The 21,464-nt window shown below is 45.4% G+C and overlaps 1 protein-coding gene across 1 annotated transcript in view; it reads right to left on the bottom strand.

Annotated features, from left to right (window-relative positions):
- The window catches only part of TMEM86A (transmembrane protein 86A), a 90,442-nt gene that overhangs the window by 19,577 nt on the left and 49,401 nt on the right, over nucleotides 1-21,464 (bottom strand). Inside the window, exon 2 of the mRNA XM_054971911.1 lies at nucleotides 16,411-16,675. Coding sequence (XP_054827886.1) covers nucleotides 16,411-16,675 — 265 coding nt within the window. The remainder of the gene's footprint in view (nucleotides 1-16,410; nucleotides 16,676-21,464) is intronic.

The following is a 21,464-nucleotide window of genomic DNA, read 5'->3' as shown; positions in this document are numbered from 1 at the left end:
GCCATTGTTTTGTTTTACATATTTGTTAACAGATTCTTGTTAAAATTCTGATGTGCTCCATTTCTGTAACTTGAAATAGCTCTATAGGTATTCCATCTACTTCAGGTGCTTTGTTTCTCCCAATTGGTGTGAGTACAACTTTCAATAATAATAACTGCACTTATATACTGCTCTTCTAGACAGATTAGTGCCTCACCCAGAGCAGGGAACAAGTTAGTATTATTATCCCCACAATACAGCTGGGGAGCTGGGGCTGAGAGGAATGGCTTACCCAAGGCCACCTACAGAGCACATGGCAGTAGTGGGATTTAAACCAGTAGAGTGCTGATTTGCAGCCCAACTACTTAACCACTGTGCTACAACAGTACAGCAGTTTTACTTCACTTTCTAGAATTTTTGGTTCTTCATCAAAAGATTCTTCATTGAAAGTATCTGTCATCCTTTCATCTTTTTTGTATAGTTCTTCTATGTATTGTTTCTATCTTTCCTTTATTTTGTCCTGATCAGATACTGTATTTCCATGTTGATCCTTCAGCATCCCATGCCATGGCTTGAATTTCCCTTTGAGTTCTCGGATCTTTTGGAACACATCTCTTGTTCTTCCTTTTTTGTTGTTCTCTTCTATTTCTTTACACTGGTTATTATAATAGAGTTCTTTGTCTCTGTGTGCAAGTCGCTGAAAAGCTGCATTTAGAGTTTTGACCCTATTTCTGTTGCCTTTTGCTTTTGCTTCTCGTCTACCTTTGGCAATTTTAAGAGTTTCCTCAGTCATCCATTTAGGCTTCTCCTTTCTTTTGGCTACAGAAATAGTCTTTGCACATTCTTCCTTGATAATATCTGGTTTCAGCCCATAGTTCTTCTGGCTGACAGTCAATTAAACTTAGTATTGCAAATCTGTTCCTTACCGTCTTTGTTCAGGAATATTATTTAGATTGTATTTTGGCACTATGATTCTTTTAGTGTTTCTCTTCAGCTTTATTCCAATTTTTGATATTAGTAACTCATGATCTGTATCACAATCAGCTCCTTGTTTTGTTTTAGCAGAGAGAGAGAGCACTTCTCCATCTTCTGCTTCCAATTATGTATTTTATTTGGTTCCTGTATTGGTCACCCAGTGATTTCCACATATAAAATCATCTTTTTGGTTGCCTAAAGCATGTATTAGCAACGAACAGATTGTTGGCTTCACAAAATTCAATGAGCCACTCTCCTACTTCATTTTGTGATTCTAGTCCAAATTTTCCAACTATGTTTGATTCTGCTTTATCGCCTATTTTTGTATTCCAGTCACCTATGATTATCAGCATATCTTTCTTTCTTTTTCTTTCTTTCTTTTATTACACTTCCAGACTGCCCTCCCCATCAGACAGGTGTACAATCAATTTCTTCTTGGACACTTAGGCAAAAGTTTTTGATTTCTTCCTCCTCAGCAACTGTAGTTGGAGCATAAACTTGAATGATGGTTATGTTAACAGGCTTTCCTTGAAGTCTGATTGAGATTACTTGGTCAGACTTTCCATTGTAGCTCTTGACTGCTTGTGCTATATCTCGCCTCACTATTAGAGCAACACCATTTCTTTTGAGTTCATTTCTGCAGTAAATCATTGTGTGATTTTTCTGACTGTAAATGTCCTGAGTCAGTCCACATTAGTTCATTCACACCCAGGACTGCAATATTTAAATGTTCAATTTCTTGTATTATGATTTCTAGTTTACCTGTTTTCATACTTCTCATGTTCCCTGTTCCTATTATGTGTGTTGCACAGCTTTGGATGTTCCTTTTGCATCTATTCATGATCGCAACAGGAAGTCCTTTCAGCTTTAATCCAGTGCCATCATTAAGAATAGCGCTATTCGTACTTGTCCTCAGCTCTTCCCCAGTAGCCAGTTGAGTACCATCCGACCTGTGGGTCCTGTCTTCCAGCGCTATATCTTTTTTCATTTTGGATTGTCTCATCATAGGGTTTTCAAGGTAAGAGATTAGCAGAAGAGGTTTAATATTGCCTTCTTCTGCTTTGCAGTACTAACCAGAGTTGGTTGAAGAGACACTGCTGTTGTTTGTGAAAGATGTTCTGCTAATGTCACCTTCCACTATTGCTGCTGCCCAGTAGCTAATCTTCAAGAATTCCTCCACTCTAAATAATGCTCCCACTTGGTGCTAGTTTCAAAATAGCTCCGAGAAATATAAAAGGAAACCAGCTAGAAACGAAAGCTTGAAGCTCCTCCAAAACCTCACTGTAATACACAGCAGACAAACAGCTATGGACTAAAGGAAGCTCATTTAGCAAGTTTATGAAAAACTTAACAAAATAACAGGGAAATGAGATGCAGAGCTCAGCATTAAGTATCTATACTGGTCGCCATCATGGAGGTGACTCCCTTTTCCAAAGCAAAGAAACAGCCCTGGCTTTCCTCCACCTTTTATGCAACGGATCTATATACTGAGTGTGCCAAAAACATAAATTGCTTTGCTTAAAATATAAAGGTTATTTTATAACACTCTCAGTTTTTTATGAGGTACAAAAACAGTAAAAACAATAATGTCTCTTGAAAATGAAATGGGCTGTATTTGGCAGTTTCCATCTTGAATATAGCAAAGAGACGTCTTGTGGCCTTCCTGGGAATTGTGCTCCCCCCACTGGAATCTCTTTGACCCCACAATTAAATCTGAAATGTCACTTTGAGGGATAACTTATCAAACACAACATCCATAGAAATAATGGACTAATGGGCTTTCTGAGAGGAGACGGGGGGGTGAGCAGAAGATGAAATAGGCTTTATTGTTCAGGTCTTCTTATATTTTATCTTACCACATTTTCTAAAGTGAGCTGCAGAGGCAATTACCCACAAAGCATTTTGAGATCATGGAATCGGCGGTCTTGAAAACACTGAGAGAGGGGAAATCAATAATCAAAGCTTGGATACCGGCCCATGAAAGCTGTACCAAACAGGACTGGTGCTAAAATTACTTTGGAGGGATTTTTAAAAGTTACATTTGTAGGCATTTTTTACATTTCCAAAACAAATAATGCAATACGGATAAACAATGGGTTGAATCCAAACAGTTCTGCTGGTAAAAAAAAAAGAAGAAGGAAGATCCTCTTTGGTCGCACACACACACAAAAAGGTTTCACTGAAAATATGAGACCTGCATTTACAAAAAACAAGTTAGAGGGGGACTGTAGCAGGAAGAGGAATTGTGCAAGACTGAGCAAAAAAGCTGACTGGTGTTACCGGAACTGCTCTTTTGAATGGGGAATTAGCTTAGCAGTCCAGAACTAAATTTAGCGTGGATCTAACCATCTATACCAAGGTCCCTTCTCCAGATGCTCACGTAATAAAGAGGCAGACTACAAATATTCAATCAATAACATGTATTTACTAGTAGTGTGGCGTAAGCCTGAACTTGCACATACACACAAGACAGCATACAAGGACTAGGAAACAGAGTAGGAAATATAGAGACGGTCGCATGAGCAGGTACCCACTATGATAAGGAATATACTTACAATCCTGAAGCGGAGTAGAGACACAGCAGCGAGGTGGTCCAATGCCAGCACTGGATCCACAGAGAGACAGCAAGGGGTCTGGACAGGGAAGGCGTACGTGCCATGTGGCCGGGGCAGCCAGCTTAAATACCCTAAAACGTACCCTGGGGCTGGTGCTGTACTTGGTGGTTCTAACGGATTAAAACAAAGGCTCTAATGGTTACTGAATGTCTTAGATGGGCCACTTTAGTAATCTGATTGTATTATAGTGACACCTCAGGAAGGGGGGACAAAGGAGGGAGGGGGAGATCCAAGCATGTTGAATGGATGTTCCAGCGGACGGGGCTTGTCCTGATGTCATCAGCTCTGGAATGCGGAGGCTTCTTTGAGATGCATTCTCTAAGTGCTTGGGATGGTCAGCACTTAGCCTCTTCTCCAGGGCAGCTCTTAAGATATGCAGAGCGGGGCGAGGTTCTCTCGCTGCGGACATGGTGTGCCCGCTTCTCCGAAATGGCTTCCCAAAGCAGGCTTCTTCTCTAGGTCTTCTGGCTACCTAAGAACATTGCTGCCGGCTGGGCATGGCTGGGGCTGGCTAGCAGGCTGCCCAGTAGTGAGGGCAAGCTGGGTGACCGGCCCGCGGGAGGCTCCCAGGCGGGAACTGGCCAGGGGGTGCCTGGTCAGGCTCGCTGGAGGTTTTCCCCAGCTGGCACCTGGCTGCTAACAGCGCGGCTGGGGCCCAGGTGAGGCAGGCTTCCATGGAGGCAGGGAAACAGCAAGTAAAAAACAGTCCATAGCAGGGAACAGGCACAGCCCGTGGTGGATGGCAAGGCAGGCACGGAGCACACGTGTAATAAAGTCCAAACACACACAGGGAGGTCCAGATATAGGCTTGGGCAAGGCTGCCCAGAAAGAGAGTCCTTAGTGTAGTTGTCCAGACATGGATTCAGGAAACTGACACAGTCTATTGCAACAGCAGGATAACTAGCAAGCAGGCAGGAAACTGACACGTGTATTAAAGTGCACACGTGCAGGGCAGTTTTTAGTGTAGTCATAGAGCGGCAGTGCAGGAAAACTCAAACACAGTTCATGGCAGGTCCTGATGCAGGAGAAGGGGCTAACTTGGCAACACTGGATCCAATCCATCATCTTTCCATAGGGAAAAGTATCTGCCTTCTTAAGGTTTGATCTTTATTTTGGTGCCTCATCATAGCCTTCGCAAGTCCGATCTCATCAGATCTCAGAAGCTAAGCAGGGCCAGCCTTTGTTAGCAATTGGATAGGAGACCTCCAACGAAGACCAGGGTTGCAGAGGCAAACCACCTCTGTTAGTTTCTTGCCATGAAAACCCCATGAGGGGTCACCATAAGTCAGCTATGAATTGGCAGCAGTTTCTACCACCACAATTGCAGCTTGCCAAACCAGATCCTGCTTTTGCAGATAGGTAGTCCATGATGTATCAGCACTGCTGTGCTAAATGCTTATCTTAACACCCATTCACTCCTTTGCCCACAAGGTGAAGCTTGTCTTGGATGGAGTATGGAAAGTATTTCCTTCTCTTGCTTTCTGAGTCATGCTGCACCTGGGGCTACGTGTCACAATGCCTCTACTTTCAAAGGAGGATTACAGGAGAAAATTTCAGGCTCCAAATAGGCAGAAGTTGAAATGAGACAAAAGGCATTTCTTAGTTCTCTAGGGACACACCAATATGGAGGCTTTTCTGCCATGGATGCTTCCCATCCCACCCTGCCCCCTGGTTCAATACAGCCAGGCTACCATAACTTCAGCTTTCATTCTTTTCAATAAACTGAAAGTAGTAATTTTAGAGACAACACTGCCTGTGGTTTGTGCACTTGAACTGGAGGCAGACAATAGATCTGTACAAAGCTGGAGGTGATCTGATTGAACGATTGCTCCCACTTGGTCCTTTCTGAGACAGTAGAGGGATTACATGTTACACATGTAGGGATCTCATTCCTCTGGTGGGAGTGGGGAATCCCCCACTTCCACCTTTCATACACACACACCCCACACACCACTGCTTACTTGGCCAGTGGGGGGAAAGTCAGGGAATGAGCCTCTTGGACATGCTCCCAGGGCCGATGCAACGATGTCAATGATGTCATCGCACCACTCTGAGAGCGCTCCTGTCTCCTGCAGTGGGCCGATTTGTGCCCCAAACAGGCTGAATCAGGCCCGTTTGGGGCCAAAATCAGCTCAGTATGAAGCAAGCGCATGTCAGATCCAGTGTATATCTAAACTGTACTGACTCCATTTTCTAATGCTTCTAGTGTTTAAGTGCTTTCTTCCCAGGTGCATCAGTTCCCAGGCAGCGTTCCCACCGGAGGCGACTGTTTTGTCTAACACCGTTCCACCAAGCATTGGCCTTGAAGGAGAGCAGCTTCCCAGGACTGAGAGATGTTGTTTTGAGAACTGTGGGGGGAGGCAAATCCAGATGGGTATTGTAACTCTGTACCTCATGCTTTGCCCTTCATTGGTAACAATGATCATGTACCATCCTGAGTCTCCTATTCAGGACAGTGGACTATAATGGACCTTTTCTGCAGTAAAGTTTCCTTTTCCAAACAATGGACTTGTGTTTGCTTCCAAAGGGAACCCTGTAGTGAGAGCCTTATTTAGCCACAGTCTGACATTTTGTTACCAATCATGCCTGAGTCGGGCCCAGCGGAATCCAAGGTTGTCCCTGACAGGGATCCTTTGTTTGATCCGTATGCGTCTCCCGACAGTCAACCAGTGCAAGCCCAAGACTCCCAGGAGCCGAGACTAGCCGGGACCGGGACCGGAGCCTCCACTCCTACCCCGCCTCTTATCGACCTCGGGGCTGAAGGGACAAGGCCGACGGCGGCCGCTCTCCCCTTGATCTCGTTACCCACCCCGTCGGAGTGGGGAGCCAGACCCCGAGAAACGAGAGAGCGCCGGGCCGGTGGACTGCATCCACAAGTTTCGATGGACGGGCGCCGAAGCCTAGAAACTGTCCCTGAGCTAGATAGCAGCCAACCATGGCGATATTGGAACAGGATGACCGAACAAACGGAGGGGGACACATCCCACCGCGGCGCCCTGAGTTGGGATTATTCAGAACTTGCTCCGTGGAAAGAGCCAACGGAAGTTCCTGAACAAAGTTGGGTGCAGATGCAAAGTCGCACCCATGCTGTAGATTCCGGCATCTCGGCAGTGACGGGCCTGGCCAAGGGAATTCTAGCAGCGAGATCGCGAGTCGATCAAGGAGACCCTCCGCCTTGGGGCCCATTTTCCCCGGTGAGTGCAGCGAACGGAGGTTCCATGATGGAGCAACCGGGGCCAAGTCGAATGCAACAGTTAGAAGCTAGACTGATGGATATGGAAGAGAGTTTGGCTCATGCCATTCATCTAATCTCAGCAATGGGGGCAGGAGAGAGACTGTCACCTGAAGAGATGGCGGTGCAGATAGCTACCCTCCAAAGTGTCATCTCATATCCGGTGGAGGTAGTTCTGCAACAGCCGTCACCTACGGGAGAGGAGGAAGCCTGCCCTGGAGAACCGGGAGAACAGCCCACGGAATTTCCCAGACAGGACGAAATTCCACCTAGAGGGGATACCCCGGCTGAGCCACCTGGGGAAACTCCAACTGAACCTCCTAAATCGGGAGGGGATCTACCGCCGGACGAGACTCCAGCTGAGACCCCCGCTGAGCGGCCTACGGAAGGGGAAGAAAAGCCAAGCGAGACACCGGTGATACCCCCTCATACTTCTCCGATAACGGTCCGGCCGGACCAATCGGAAGAGCGCCCGGCTCCACCTGAGGAGGGAGCGCCTCGACAACCGCTGGAAATTGTCCCCATCCTGCAAACTCCAGGGGACGGTCTACCGGCGCCACGAGACCAGCCTTTGCTTCCCAGAATAACGACGCCTGGAGGGGCAAGCCCGCGCGGCCTTCCACCCATCCGGCCTTCGCCGCTGCGGCCCCTCCCGCTTCAACCGCAGCTCATACCTTTGCAGCAGCCGATCCGTTGGCCACAGGATCAGCCCGTATTACCACCCCCGAATCAACCGGGAGGGCCTACACCACTACGAACCCACCAACCCCCCCCTCAGCGGCCGCTCCTCACTCAACCACACCAGCCTCCTCCACCTCGACAGCTACTGCCGACGCCCCCCGTGTTACCAGCCAGACCAAGACTGCAGCCACCTGCTCGGCCACCACTGCAGCCTCCGGCCCAACCTAGGCTACCTCCAACCCAGCCGAGACTACCCCCTCCAGCCCAGCCACGGCTACCTCTGCCAGCGCAGCCGGTGTTGCCGCCGCCAATACAACCACCGCCGTTGCCCCAACCGGGGCCCCAGTTACCTCCCCTCGCACCCCAGGCGCCATTAAGACTGCCGATGGACTTCTACCCAGCACCGGCTCCGAGACAAGATCTCCCGATGGGCTGGGTGAAACTGGAAGCCACTTTTGATGGGGATCCCTCCAAACTAGGATTTTTCCTGGTGCAAGTGGTGCAATTTTTCAACCGGTGGGGACACCTCTTCGGCAGCGAGGCCAGTCAAATTGAGCACCTCGGCTCCCGCTTGCAAGGCAAAGCAGCAGATTGGTATGTAGGCTTATATAATATCGGTGCTCCCGAACTCAATACTCTCCAGGGGTTGGTGGATGCTATCCGAGCACAATATGAAGACCCCTTAGAGGAAACCCGGGCCCGAACAGAATTGCAAGCCATTAAACAGGGCAATATGTCGGCAAGGGACTATATTACAAAATTCCGACAACTAGCTGCCAAATGCCCTAGGTGTGAGGAGTCCACCAAAATTATCCTGTTCAAGCAAGGGCTAAACCCGAGGCTTCTGGACAGAGCCCTCATGCAGGACAATCCCCCAACGTTGTTAGGCTGGATCCAGCTAGCCTGTGAAGTCGAAAACCGCATTTTAGAAGTCCGTTTGGTTGAACAACAACAACAAACGGGACAAAGAAGACCCTTAACTTTGCAAAAGGGAGGACGAGGAGCTGGATACGCCACTCGTGGAGCGAGAGATGCTAGATGGCAACAAGGGCTGTGTTTGCAATGTGGACAACCCGGTCACTTTGCAGCGCAATGCCCCTACCGGCCTGTGCAAAGACCCCCGCTCCAAATAAGGCGTCCAACCCTTGCTCCATTTCCAAATCTCCAGCGCCCGGTACCCGCGCCACGAGCGAACAGAGGTCGGGGAGCTTCCCAACGACCCACCGCAGAAAGGGGACTGGAAGCGGAAGAAATTATGGAGTACGACCCCGCTTCCCCCAATACCGAGGGAAATCCAGAAAGCCCCCAGTCGGGAAACAAAATGGATCTGTCGTAAAGGGACCCGACCGACAGATCCATCGCAAGCCCGTCCCTGCACGGAACCGGCCGCCTGGGTCCATCTTATTCATGCCAGTGACTCTAATTAACCCGGAGAGAAAAATGCACATCCGAGTGCAAGCCCTTATAGACTCTGGCTGTTCGAGGGACATCATCGCTCCAGCCCTAGTCAATGGACTAGTCTTACCAACTCGGGAATTACAAAATCCAGTAATCTTTGAACAAATGGATGGCACCAATATGAACCCCTGTTACCACGGAGACCATCCCAGTGATCACAGGCATGGGACAACATTGGGAAAAGAGATCTTTTGTCATCAGCTCCACTGCCAAATACCCGTTAATTCTAGGCAGCAAGTGGCTATGTGATCACAATCCCTACATTGACTGGGCCCAAGGATGCATCACTTTCAGTCATGCCAACTGCAAAAACCATCGCTGGAATCAAAACTGGGGCAGTGATCCAACTCACACCGAGAAGGCCCTTCTTACTCAAGAAGAAATCAACCAAATACCCGAACCGTATTGGCCTTTTCTAAATGCTTTTTCCGAGGAGGAAGCTGATACCCTACCCCCGCACCGACGAACGGACTGTGCGGTGGAAATCTTACCCGGAGCCTCACTGCCCAAAGGACGGCTCTATCCCATGAGTCTCCAAGAACGAGAGGAGCTCCGGAAATTCATCGACACCAACCTCCAACGAGGGTTCATCCGCCCAGCCAACAGCCCCCACGCCGCTCCGGTTCTCTTCGTGAAAAAGAAGGATGGGGGACTACGACTGTGCACAGATTTTCGAGGACTTAATGCAGTGTCCACCAACAACGCCTATCCGATACCACTCATCCGAGACCTTCTCAACGTCGTGGCCCAAGGTAAGATCTTTACAAAATTAGACTTAAAAGATGCTTACTTCCACGTCCGTATCAAGGCGGGGGATGAGTGGAAAACCGCGTTTAATACGCCCCTCGGACAATATGAATACCTAGTCATGCCTTTTGGATTGACGGGAGCCCCGTCTGTATTCATGTCCATGATAAACGAAGTTCTGCACGAATTTCTGTACAAAGGGGTGGTGGTGTACCTTGATGATGTCTTTTTTTTTTTTTTTTATTTATAGCTACAAAACACTACACAAAACTATCACAAGGAAAGGGGAGAGGGAAGGGACAAAGGGGGGGGTGGAAAAAGAAAAGGGGAGGAATGAACTACAAACACTAAACACTACACTTCAATGTTTCCCTTCATACTGTCAATACAAAAATAGCTCCATAAAATAATGATGGAGTGGTTAATCATACAGAGAATAAACATTTCAAATTCTGGTTAAACTTTCCTCCCCCTTCTAGGTCCCGGACGCAATTCTCTCTGTGCAACTGCTGTTGCGATGCTCTCCTCCTCCCCCCCCCCCTCCGGCTCCTCCTTTTCTTCGTTCTTGGTGCAGCAAAGTTCTGGGTTTTTATTCTCAAAATCCTTTAGTTGATCTTCTGATAATATCTTATAGGCCTGATCTTTATATCTGAACCATATTCCTTCCGGGAATAACCATTTGTACTTTATTCCATGGTCCCTCAGAAGTGCTACAAACTTTTTATATTTAAAACGCCGTTTCCGGACTAGAAATGGAACGTCCTTCAAAATCTTGACTTTCAAACCCATAAAGTCCAAATCCGCATTGTATGAGTTATATAGGATGGTGTCCCGAATCTTTTTAGATGAAAAGTCAATAATGATCTCACGAGGCAACTGTCGCTTTATTGCATATTTTGAAGAAGCCCGACGGACCTCCAAAATGGCGCTTTTAACCTCTTCTTTAGTCGTCCTCGCGGGTGTCGCCAGTAATTCCGAGACCAAATCCCACAGATCCTCATTTTCCTCCTCTTTCACGTTTTGGAGACGCAAAATTGTCTGCGTTCGTTCCACCTGTAGCCCGATCAGCTGGTTCTCCACCAACTTCAGGTCCTTTTTTGTAGCCTTCACAAGTGACGCACTTTCCAGAGCAGACTTTTCTGCCCCCCCCGCTGCTGCCTTAATGGTTTTCACCTCGCTTTCAATTAAGCCCACCCTTTGATCAGTTTCGTTCAGCTTGTCAACAAAGGGTTTTATAGCTTCCACCACCGCCCTGCGTACCAACTCTTCGAGCGACTCCCCCTTCTGCAAGGTAGCCGAAATTGACTTACCGAGAGCGGGACTTTGCCTCTTTGCTGCCATTTGGGGGGGGGCGCCAACAAAATTCTGGAACTCAACGAAGGGGAAGAGCGAGTCTTCTTCAGATCAACCTCTCCTTCACAAACGCTTGTAGAACAGAAGGGATTCGCTTGTTTACAGGCTTCCGCCTGTTTCTTTTACTTGCCGTTTCTCGTTGCCCGGCGGCACTCGAGGCGCCGCGCACATCTGCCGGCCTCCATAGGGACAAACGGGCAATTCCCCCCCCGCATTGATTTCGGGGAGTTCTTCCCGCCGCGTCCCGGACCCTGGCTCCCTCCCTGGGAGTCCTGGGGGCTAATCCTTGCGGGTCAGCTGCCCGGTCAGGGTGCCCGGTCGTTTCCTCCCAGACCAGCCGAGAGGAGCGTCCGGCATGGCTGAGAAAACGAAACCGAATTGTACCTTGATGATGTCTTAATTTATTCGGACACAGAGGAAGAACATATTCAAATGGTACAAAAGGTCCTGGCCACCTTGATGAATAATAAACTGCCCATCAAGTTGTCCAAATGTGAATTCCATAAAACCGAACTCACTTACCTTGGGTATTGCATCTCCCGAGAGGGTTTAAAAATGGATCCAACCAAAATACAAGCGATCCAAGACTGGCAAACACCCGCCACCCGTAAAGAACTGCAATCCTTCCTGGGTTTTGCCAACTTCTATAGAGACTTTATAGCAAATTTCGCCCAAATCACGCTCCCCTTAACAGAGTTATTGAAAACAAAAGACAAAGGGGACCAAGCTAGAAAACCCTCCTCCAAACTACAATGGACCTCCGATTGCCAAACTGCTTTCGAATGCCTAAAAAAGCAATTTGTAACGGAACCCATCCTCTCCCACCCCAACGAACAGTCCCCTTTCATAGTGCAAGTCGACGCCAGCGATACGGCAATAGGGGGAGTTTTATTGCAGAAGGGGGAGGATGGAAGATTGCGGCCTTGTGCGTTCTTGTCTAGAAAGTTTTCGGAGGCGGAAAGAAATTGGAATGTGTGGGAGAAGGAGGCTTTTGCAGTAAAAGCAGCACTTACTAACTGGAGACATTGGCTGGAGGGGGCGCGATACCCCTTCGAGGTCTGGACAGATCATAAAAATCTGGAGGCCCTCCGAAGCCCACGCAGACTGAATGCCAAGCAATTGCGATGGGCGGAATTCTTTTCCAAATTCAACTTCACTCTAAATTATCTCCCGGGCAAAACTAACTTTTTGGCGGACGCCCTATCGCGCATGCCCCAACACAGGAGCAAGCGGGAGGAGACTGTCGACACGGTCTTCTCGCCTACGCAACTTGGGGGCGTGGTGACTACTCGCGGTCGAGCCAAGCAGCCCCTCCCGGCCAACCAGGAGTGGAAATCGAAACTTAAAACTGAGGTGGAGAAGGAGGGGGATAAAGCTCCGCGAAACAAACTGGTCCAATCCCCACAGGGGGATTGGCTAGCTGGAAGCAAGTTTTATGTCCCAGACAGCCTCAAACTGGAGGTCTTGCAGCGCTGTCATGATGCTCCCACTGCTGGTCATTATGGGTATCTGAAAACATTACATCTAATCCAAAGGCAATTCTGGTGGCCGGGCATGCGCAAAGACATTTCCCAATATGTTAGTTCCTGCCCCGTTTGCCTCAGCGCCAAAACCAGAAAAGGAAAACCTCCGGGTCTCCTGCAACCGTTAGAAACACCCAACAGACCTTGGGAAATAATATCTATGGACTTTATCACTGATCTACCTATTTCAAAAGGACATAACTGCATTTTAGTCGTGGTAGATCTGTTCTCCAAACAAGCTCATTTTATTCCCTGTACAGCTATACCCACCGCCCGAAAACTAGCCGATTTATTTTTAAAACACATCGTAAAATTACATTCTTTTCCGTCCAAGGTGATTTCGGATCGCGGCGGACAGTTCGTTGCCAACTTCTGGCGGGAGCTTTTGAGAATGTTGAATATTGAGCAAGGCATCAGCTCAAGCCACCACCCACAAACCGACGGACAATCCGAAAAAACAAATCAGATACTAGAACAATTTCTTCGTTGCTACATTAATTTCCAACAAGACAATTGGGTGGACCTTCTCCCTTTGGCCGAATTCTCATATAACAACAGTGTACATGCTTCCACTGGAGAGGCCCCTTTCAAGATTATCTACGGAGCTCACTTCAATCCCTTCCCGTTGGACGCTCCTCCTCTCCATTCCTCTAATTTGCCAGATGTATCTTCATGGTGGGGGGAGGCGGCGCAACAATGGACTCTTATTAAGAAACAGCTTGAAAAAGCCAAACTGGATTACAAAAAAATACGCAGACCGCCATCGTGTGGCCGAATGGGATTTACAACCTGGAGATCATGTATATATTTCCACAAAGAACCTGAAACTGGCTCAGACAAGCCGCAAACTCGCTCTGAAATTCCTGGGGCCTTTCCCTGTGCGCAAAATAATAAATAAAGTGACTGTTGCTGTAACTTTGCCCAAGAACTTACGCCATGTTCATGATACGTTCCATGTCAGTCTTTTAAAAAGAGCTCCTACTGATGACAAATGGCACCTCAAAGCTCCACCCATTCCAACTTTAATTGACGACCAAATACACTATGAGGTACAACAAATCTTGGACTCTAAACTCAAACGAAACCAGCTTTTTTACCTCATTAGATGGAAGGACTTTGATTCTGGGTACGATGAGTGGGTGAATTCTGTACATGTTCATGCTCCTAGACTGACCAAAGCTTTTCATACTCGCTATCCATATAAACCAGGGGGGGACCTATTTTAAGGGGGGCAGAATGTCAGATCCAGTGTATATCTAAACTGTACTGACTCCATTTTCTAATGCTTCTAGTGTTTAAGTGCTTTCTTCCCAGGTGCATCAGTTCCCAGGCAGCGTTCCCACCGGAGGCGACTGTTTTGTCTAACACCGTTCCACCAAGCATTGGCCTTGAAGGAGAGCAGCTTCCCAGGACTGAGAGATGTTGTTTTGAGAACTGTGGGGGGAGGCAAATCCAGATGGGTATTGTAACTCTGTACCTCATGCTTTGCCCTTCATTGGTAACAATGATCATGTACCATCCTGAGTCTCCTATTCAGGACAGTGGACTATAATGGACCTTTTCTGCAGTAAAGTTTCCTTTTCCAAACAATGGACTTGTGTTTGCTTCTAAAGGGAACCCTGTAGTGAGAGCCTTATTTAGCCACAGTCTGACAGCGCACACTTCCCAGCCTTGCGTGATGAGATCACTTCCCAGACATGATGTCATCACGCCAATGTGTGACAAAGAAACATGCCAGGGGCACCAGGAAGATAAGCACTGGGTTCCCCCTCCTCCTGCCAGGAGGGTAAGTGGACCTGGCAACCCTATACACATGACAAAAATGCTAATAGAAAAGGGCATATCTGCATCTAGCATTTCTTCTCTCTCACATAATGTCAAGTGGAACTCAAAATGTGATGCTATTGAACTGTCAAGGATGGCATTAGGGGATGGCTCAACCAAGTGCTCATCATCAATATATCTAATTGTCAATGTGGCTCTATCTGTAGATACTTAAATCCAGAGACTGGGATTATGGTAGACAAGACAAACCTGAGCAAAGCCCCAGATATGCAAAAACAAACTTCTGAAATCTTAATGCTTTTAAATGTTTTTAAATGTATTATTTAATGCTTTTAAATGTTTTAATGGTGGGTGATGTTTGTATTTTGTTATCCGCCCTGAGCCTGCGAAAACGGGGAGGGCGGAATATAAATATAATAAATTAAATTAAATTAAATTTTAAAAGGGGAGGGGGTTAAAACCTCGAAATAATAGAAACAACATTTTAAAGAAATAAATGCCCTCAGCTGCTGTTGCTAGGAAACCACAACAGTATTGCCAGCCTTCGAGGCTTTGTTTCTGTCAGTAAAAGGCAGGGTATAGGGCCCTTTCCAGGGCTATTTTGGCCTTTGCGGGTGGACTCATCAGGGCCAGTCTTGACTTGCTACCACACAACTGCCATGACTGATCCAGGGCTGACTGTTCACTACTGTTCAACAACACACACCCCAGGAAAGCCAGTGTGGTGTAGAAGTTAGAATTTCAGACTAGCATAACCCAGGTTCAAATGTCCATTCTTCCATGGAAGCTCATTGGGTGACTTTGGGCCAGTCACATATTCTCAACCTAACCTACCTCACAGGGTTGTTGTGAGAATAAAATGGAGGTGAGGAGAATGATATAAGCTGCTTTAGTTTCCCAGTGTAGATAAAGGTGTTTTATAAATGAAGTAAATAAATAAATATAGCTGAAGACGGCAGGGGGCAGAAAGGTAGGTTAGTTGGTGGGTGGGAAGGAGAGAGAAGGAAGCAAGAAGGGGTGAGGATATGGAGGTTGCCAGGAGGTAGGAAAGAAAAAATAGTGTGGGGTAGCAGATACAGGAGAAATGAGGTGTTCCCTGCAATTTTTTGTAGGTTTCCCACAGTGCAACTGGGCCCAGCCTGGCACCCAGCACAGCATAGCACAACTTGGCTGTAGTTTTCCTAGTTATAGGCTGCCAACGGAAGGGAAGAATTGAAAACTGAAAACAGATAAAAGTAGGTTGGCTGGTGCATGGGAGGAGAGGAGGGGGCAATGAAAGGGAAGAGGCTATGGGGGCTTTCAGGAAAGTGAAAAAGAAAATAGTTGGGAGGAAATGAAATATCCCCCTCCCCCGCAAGTCCTTTCAGGTCCCCACTTATCACCTGCTAATACTTGAGACAATCACAAATGAAAGTGGAGGAACAGAGAGCTGGCAACCCATAGCTGCAGGTGGGAGAGAAGGAAACTATGTTGGAGGAGCCGATGGACATTGTTTGTCCAGTAGCCCATTAAATTTGATATCACTGTTTCTCTGCTGGTAGCAGGGAATATGAAATGGGTGTGGAAAACATGACACATTAATGTTGCATTTCATGAGGAGTTTTACAAGACATTAGAGGGGGAAGGAGACGAATAAGACACAAGAATGCCATTCTCAACAGTGGCTCAATGTCTTCCCTAATGTTCTGTCCTCTCTTCACAGTTTTTGCAGGGTATTATAATGCTTCAGCAATCTATAAATCTTGTCATTTAGTTCATATATGAAATAGAGCACATCCAACCAAGAAAGTCAGATAGCACTCATATGTCCAGCAGTTACCTAGAATGTATTGGATGTTATAATAAGCAAAGGAAACTGTAGATAGCTAACTACATGGCAGAAAAATGTTCCAAAAAACCCATACAACATGATACCTTTTTTGCCCTCACACCACCCACCACTTCTTGATCCATTTCCAGTTAAGCTCCAGTGCAAATATCAGTGTTGTTTCCATACTCAGTCTTTTAAATCACACTACATATATTGCAAAAGCATGACTTTAGGAATAGGTACACCACTGACCATGAACGAAGTAGCCTTGCTCTTGCCAGATGAGGAAGGCATCTCCTAGAGCTGAGAATATCAGACCAGCCAAGATCCTACAGGCGCTGCGGTGGGCTGTCATGAAATTGATCCCATGCGCTAGCAAGAAAACCCATAGGCAGAAGATAGGCAGACACTTGATGAGGGCACTGAACCAGGAAGGGCTGGAAGTCGGCAGCCAGAGGACGAAGTAAACACACGTGGCTTTGAAAAAGGGCACAAGTTTAGGCCCTTCACTCTTCACCTAGAAGAAAGGAAAAGAAGATCGTAAGAGATCTTTTAAAAATCCATCTGATCAGCAGAGGCCCTGCACTGCCCACAGAGACCGTAAACAACATTGCCCAATTGTTCCTCTTGGCTTTAAAAGCCCTCTCCCCCTTTTGTTCAAGAATCCTGCTGACCACCAGGAATTACAAGAACAAAGGAGATGTGAACTTTGCCATACTTTTTCAATGCCATCAACTGTACAATCTAGAAACTTTCTGAACCTCTATGCCAAAAATAAGGGCTTAAAAGATTTTCATTTATTCCCTGTAAACCACAAAAGCCCTAAAAATCAATCTTACTCATTATATGGATTTCAAAGAGCAAGACTGCTTGAGGCAGTTTTGATTCTAAGAAAAAAAGAACTTGAGTATACTCAGAATACTGATTTCTGAAGATCACACTTATATAGATTTCTTTTTTATTGTGTGGCAGGAACCCACTGCCAACTGTGCTTTGTAGTGTGCATCAGATGCCAAGCAGGTGTTTTGCATGCAGAAATTCCCAGCTGGGATTTTTCACTGGGAGCCCACGGAAATATTTTTTGAAAAGCCTGTAGTACGGTCCTCAGGAGTGGAAAAGCTATCATAAACATTATCTCATGGAAGAGTTTAACATGGACAAGGGTCTGGGTTGTACAACAGAACCATGGGCAATTTCCCACTATCTCTATGAAATCTTTTAATTCAATCCTGTAGATGTTTGCACTTAGTGTAGACTTTTCAAAAGCAAAATATTTTTATAAGCACTTAAGATCAGCCCATTAGAATTCCATGCTGACCTCCCCGACTGTGGCAATTTCTGTCATTTAACAGTTGCATATTGGCAAAAGACTTACTTGGCCAGCTCCTTTATTTTGGTGAGTTTGCTTCTCAGTCTCAGCAATGTGGCTTTTGGATGGGTTACTAATGAAGTATTTAATCTCATATTCCTCCTTCCTGGTTGTGTCTGTATGCCTGTATGTTTTTTATTTTATTGTTAAAGATGTATATATATACATTTTAAATAACTTTTTCCAGTACAGCCCTAAACAGCATTACTCTAGTCTAAATCCATTGACTTCAGTGGGCTTAGAATGGAGTGGCTCTTTTTAAAATTGCAATGTTAATATTTTACATGTTCTATGTCTGTTGTTTGCTACCATAGGGACCTTGTCTTGGTGGGAAAGTGGCATATAAATTGTTTAAAGAAATAAATATATGAGCTGTGGAAGCAAATTAGCCAACCATCCAAACAAGTTCCAGTTCAATATCAACAAATTATGTCATTTCTATGAATGGGCTGGGAAACATTCAACTCATCCAAGCAAGAACATGTCCAGATAAACTAAGCTGCTGTTTTTGACATAAGGCCACGTAAATTCAAATACCTGAGTGGAGATTATAATATATACTTGGCTGACAGTTTTAGGTGGGTTGCTGTGTTGGTCTGCAGTAGAATAGTTGGATTTAAGTCCAGTGGCATCTTAGGGACCAACAAAATTTTCAGGGTAGGAGTTTCTGAGAGCTCCCTTTTTCAGATATCAGGAATCTGAAGAAGGGGGCTCTGACTCTCAAAAGCTCATACCCAGAAAATCTTGTTGGTCTTTAAGGTGCTACTGGACTCAAATCCCGCTATTCACTTGGTTGACAAGACATGAATTTTGCTGAAGCATTGAGGGAATGGAGAAACCAGGACAGAGGTCAAGTAGGTCAGACATTGAGGCAGCTTCCAAGTTCCTAATTCAGCTTCCTCTTTCTCCCATTTCAGACACTATCTTTTATGTGTTTATAAAAGACAGAGCTTTGTTTATAGAATACAAGAAAGGAACGAGACCTTATGGGGCAACTTGGCCAATAACTTGCCAATATCTTAACAAGCCCTCTACATCCTTTCTGCTGGTAAAAGCAGGGTGGGAGGGAACATGAAAACGCCTTCTCCTCCCCTTGTAGCCAAATATTCCTACCTTTAGGAATTACTTCTTCATATTGACCACAAATCTACTTTCCTGAATGATGAGTCCAAAAGCAAGAGCGTTTAAAGGTGAGTTTCCCGATGAACATCTGATTGCAAGTCTGGTCATGCACCTGTGACCTGACTAATGTCAGGCATATTGTGTAGTTACATATGAGAGATGCTCAGTTAGGGAATGTGCACATCACATTATTTGAACAAGAGGGGCTCTTCTAGAAGCTCAGAGCAGATTCACTGTAATGTGCAACATCACTAATCCACTCTCTCACAGAACTGCAGTTTTGAAACTCTCTTTCAATTGATTTTTTAAAAAAGAAAATGAATAAACATTTATCTCTTCATGATGTGACAAAAGTAAGATAGTATCGGTTTCATATAATCTCTAGCGCTTCTTCCTTTTCTGAATCCAGCTTAAACATCTGGCATTTTTCATTCCATATATAGTAAGAGTCTTTGTTGAAAAATTTTGAGCATCACTTTGCTTGTGTGGGAAATTAATGTGATGATCCAATAGTTGCTGGAATCTTTGGCATCACCTTTCTTCAGAAGTAGAATATGGATTGAGCATTTCCAGTCTGTGTGCCATTATTTTGTTTTCCATATTTGTTGCTATATTCTTGCTAAGATTTTGATGGACTCAGTTTCTGTAGCTTGAAATAGCTCTATTGGTATCTATTGCAGGTGACTTGTTTTCCTATTAAACTATCATTGTTCCTTAGGAAATCCTGGAAACCCTTGAAACATAATTGAACCATGTCAGACATCCAAAAGTGTGTGTGTTTGACTGTGGAGCATTAAGAACAACAACAACAGGCATAGCAGAAAAGGATGCAATGACCCCAAATCTATTATTCCACTGTGGCTAAGAGATGGCTCGGATTCCTGGGTCAATGAAATGACCTGAAAGCAGTCCTTCACAAAGCATCTTTTGTCCTCCTATCTAACTCTGTTATCATTATTACTGTAAAAGGGAATTAACTACATTGGTTAGCATAATACAAAACAAAATAAATCAAAACTGCTCTAATAATACAGGCTCTGATGATACAGCATTATTTACATAAAAGTTTAGTAAGGAAACGGTAGGAGGGAGAGTGCAGCTGCCAAGCAGTCTCAGTCTTCAGTGAACTATGCAACCAGCCCCTTTCTGCTCCCTCCGCAAACAAGGCTCTGTACAAGCAAGTTCACTTTCTGGATCCAGCATTCATTATTTGCACACACAATTCTCCATCCAGTTTGGTGGGGGGGAAGGCTACAGTCCTATGCACAGTTAAACTACTTACTTCCCACTGAAGTAAACTACAACCATATTTTGGGGTGCGATTAAGGGAATTCATCGTAAGTAATAGGAAGGTACCCAATAAACAGTGTCCTGAATATGCATGTTCCTGCTCAGCCACCATTTATATCAACATCATCTTCTTGTAGATGTATGCAAATCTGAATCCTCCTAAAAGAATGCAGCTGCTACCACATGATCTCCACTTCTAATTTTCTGAGGTGTGACTCACGAAAGCTCATACCCTACCACAAATTTTGTTAGTCTTATAGGTGCTATTGGACTCTTGCTCTTTTCTACTGCTACAGACAGACTAACACGGCTACCCATCTTGATTGATCTCCACCTCTAATTAACAACTCAAAATCTAGAGGAAAGTGAAGGTGCATGTTAAACCAGCATGCTAACACAAGAATGGCTACTATATCTGGGGTGAGGGCTAGGGAGGCATGCATTTCCTCTTCCAATTGTATGAGGAGATCATTGAAGAAGTGATTCAACCTGCACTCTTAATTTCTCCTGTATATTAAGTGCATATGCATCAGACAACCAGTGTGGTATATTGGCCAGAGTGTAGGGTTTAAATTGTAAGTGCTTTTGTTCAAACTTCTTTCAGCTATGACATTTTCAAGGGTAGTCAAATACAAGAGTATGTTTGCTTCCTCTCATATTGCTCTATGGTTTGAAGATACCCCAAGGTTTTCAGCTTTTCTTCCTAGAGATTATGAGATGATAATGCGATGGAGAAAGAATACATATTGTCCATTAACTAACCTATGCTGTAGCCACTTCTTCCTCACCAACTCCTCAGTGAGAACAGTACGGGTGTTCAAACATATTAAGAGTTTGATATGATGAGGTAATTTTTATATGAACATTGCCTGAGAGTGGAACTACAAGTGACAAAAGGCAAAGGTTGGACACTTGTCAGCTTCACTCAAGTTTTGATGGGAAATGTAGGCAGCTTTGTGGAATGTTGGACAAGTGTCAGTTGAAAAGTCCATTGGACAGCAGTCAGAGAGTCAAGCTGCAAGACTAGGATGCCTACATTTCCCATCAAAACTTGAGAGAAGCTGACAAGTGTCCAACCTGTGCCTTTTGTCACTTGTAGTTCCGCTCTGAGATAGTTCTTTTATCCTACCAATGCATATCATTTAAAGCCATCCAGCTGGTCAGATGACAGGGCAACTTATTCCCATCTTTATGAATCGTGTGTGTTCTTAGCCCACAACTTACTCTATAAGGTCCTTGCTTCATAGTCCATTAAAAAGACCCTTTTGCTAAATTTCAGAGCCTCACTCCTCTGCTGACTGAAGTGGTACAGTTGGCAGCCAGTACTGCTTGACTTTTTAAAGAGCAAAGTATGGTTATTTGTAAGAGGAATATAATTAAATCCTTGGCAATAAGCCCCTGAAATCCTTTGAATGCACTGATGTTTTAGTTTATTTGGCACCAAACCCTGGCACTACAGTGGAGGTGCAATGAGTGAAAGAGTTGCTGAGAATTAATCAAACTTGCATTAGAATGCTCAGTGAAA

The sequence above is a fragment of the Eublepharis macularius genome, chromosome 2, assembly GCF_028583425.1.
Source record: "Eublepharis macularius isolate TG4126 chromosome 2, MPM_Emac_v1.0, whole genome shotgun sequence".
Lineage (NCBI taxonomy): Eukaryota > Metazoa > Chordata > Lepidosauria > Squamata > Eublepharidae > Eublepharis > Eublepharis macularius.
This window is presented reverse-complemented; position numbering and strand designations above follow the sequence as displayed.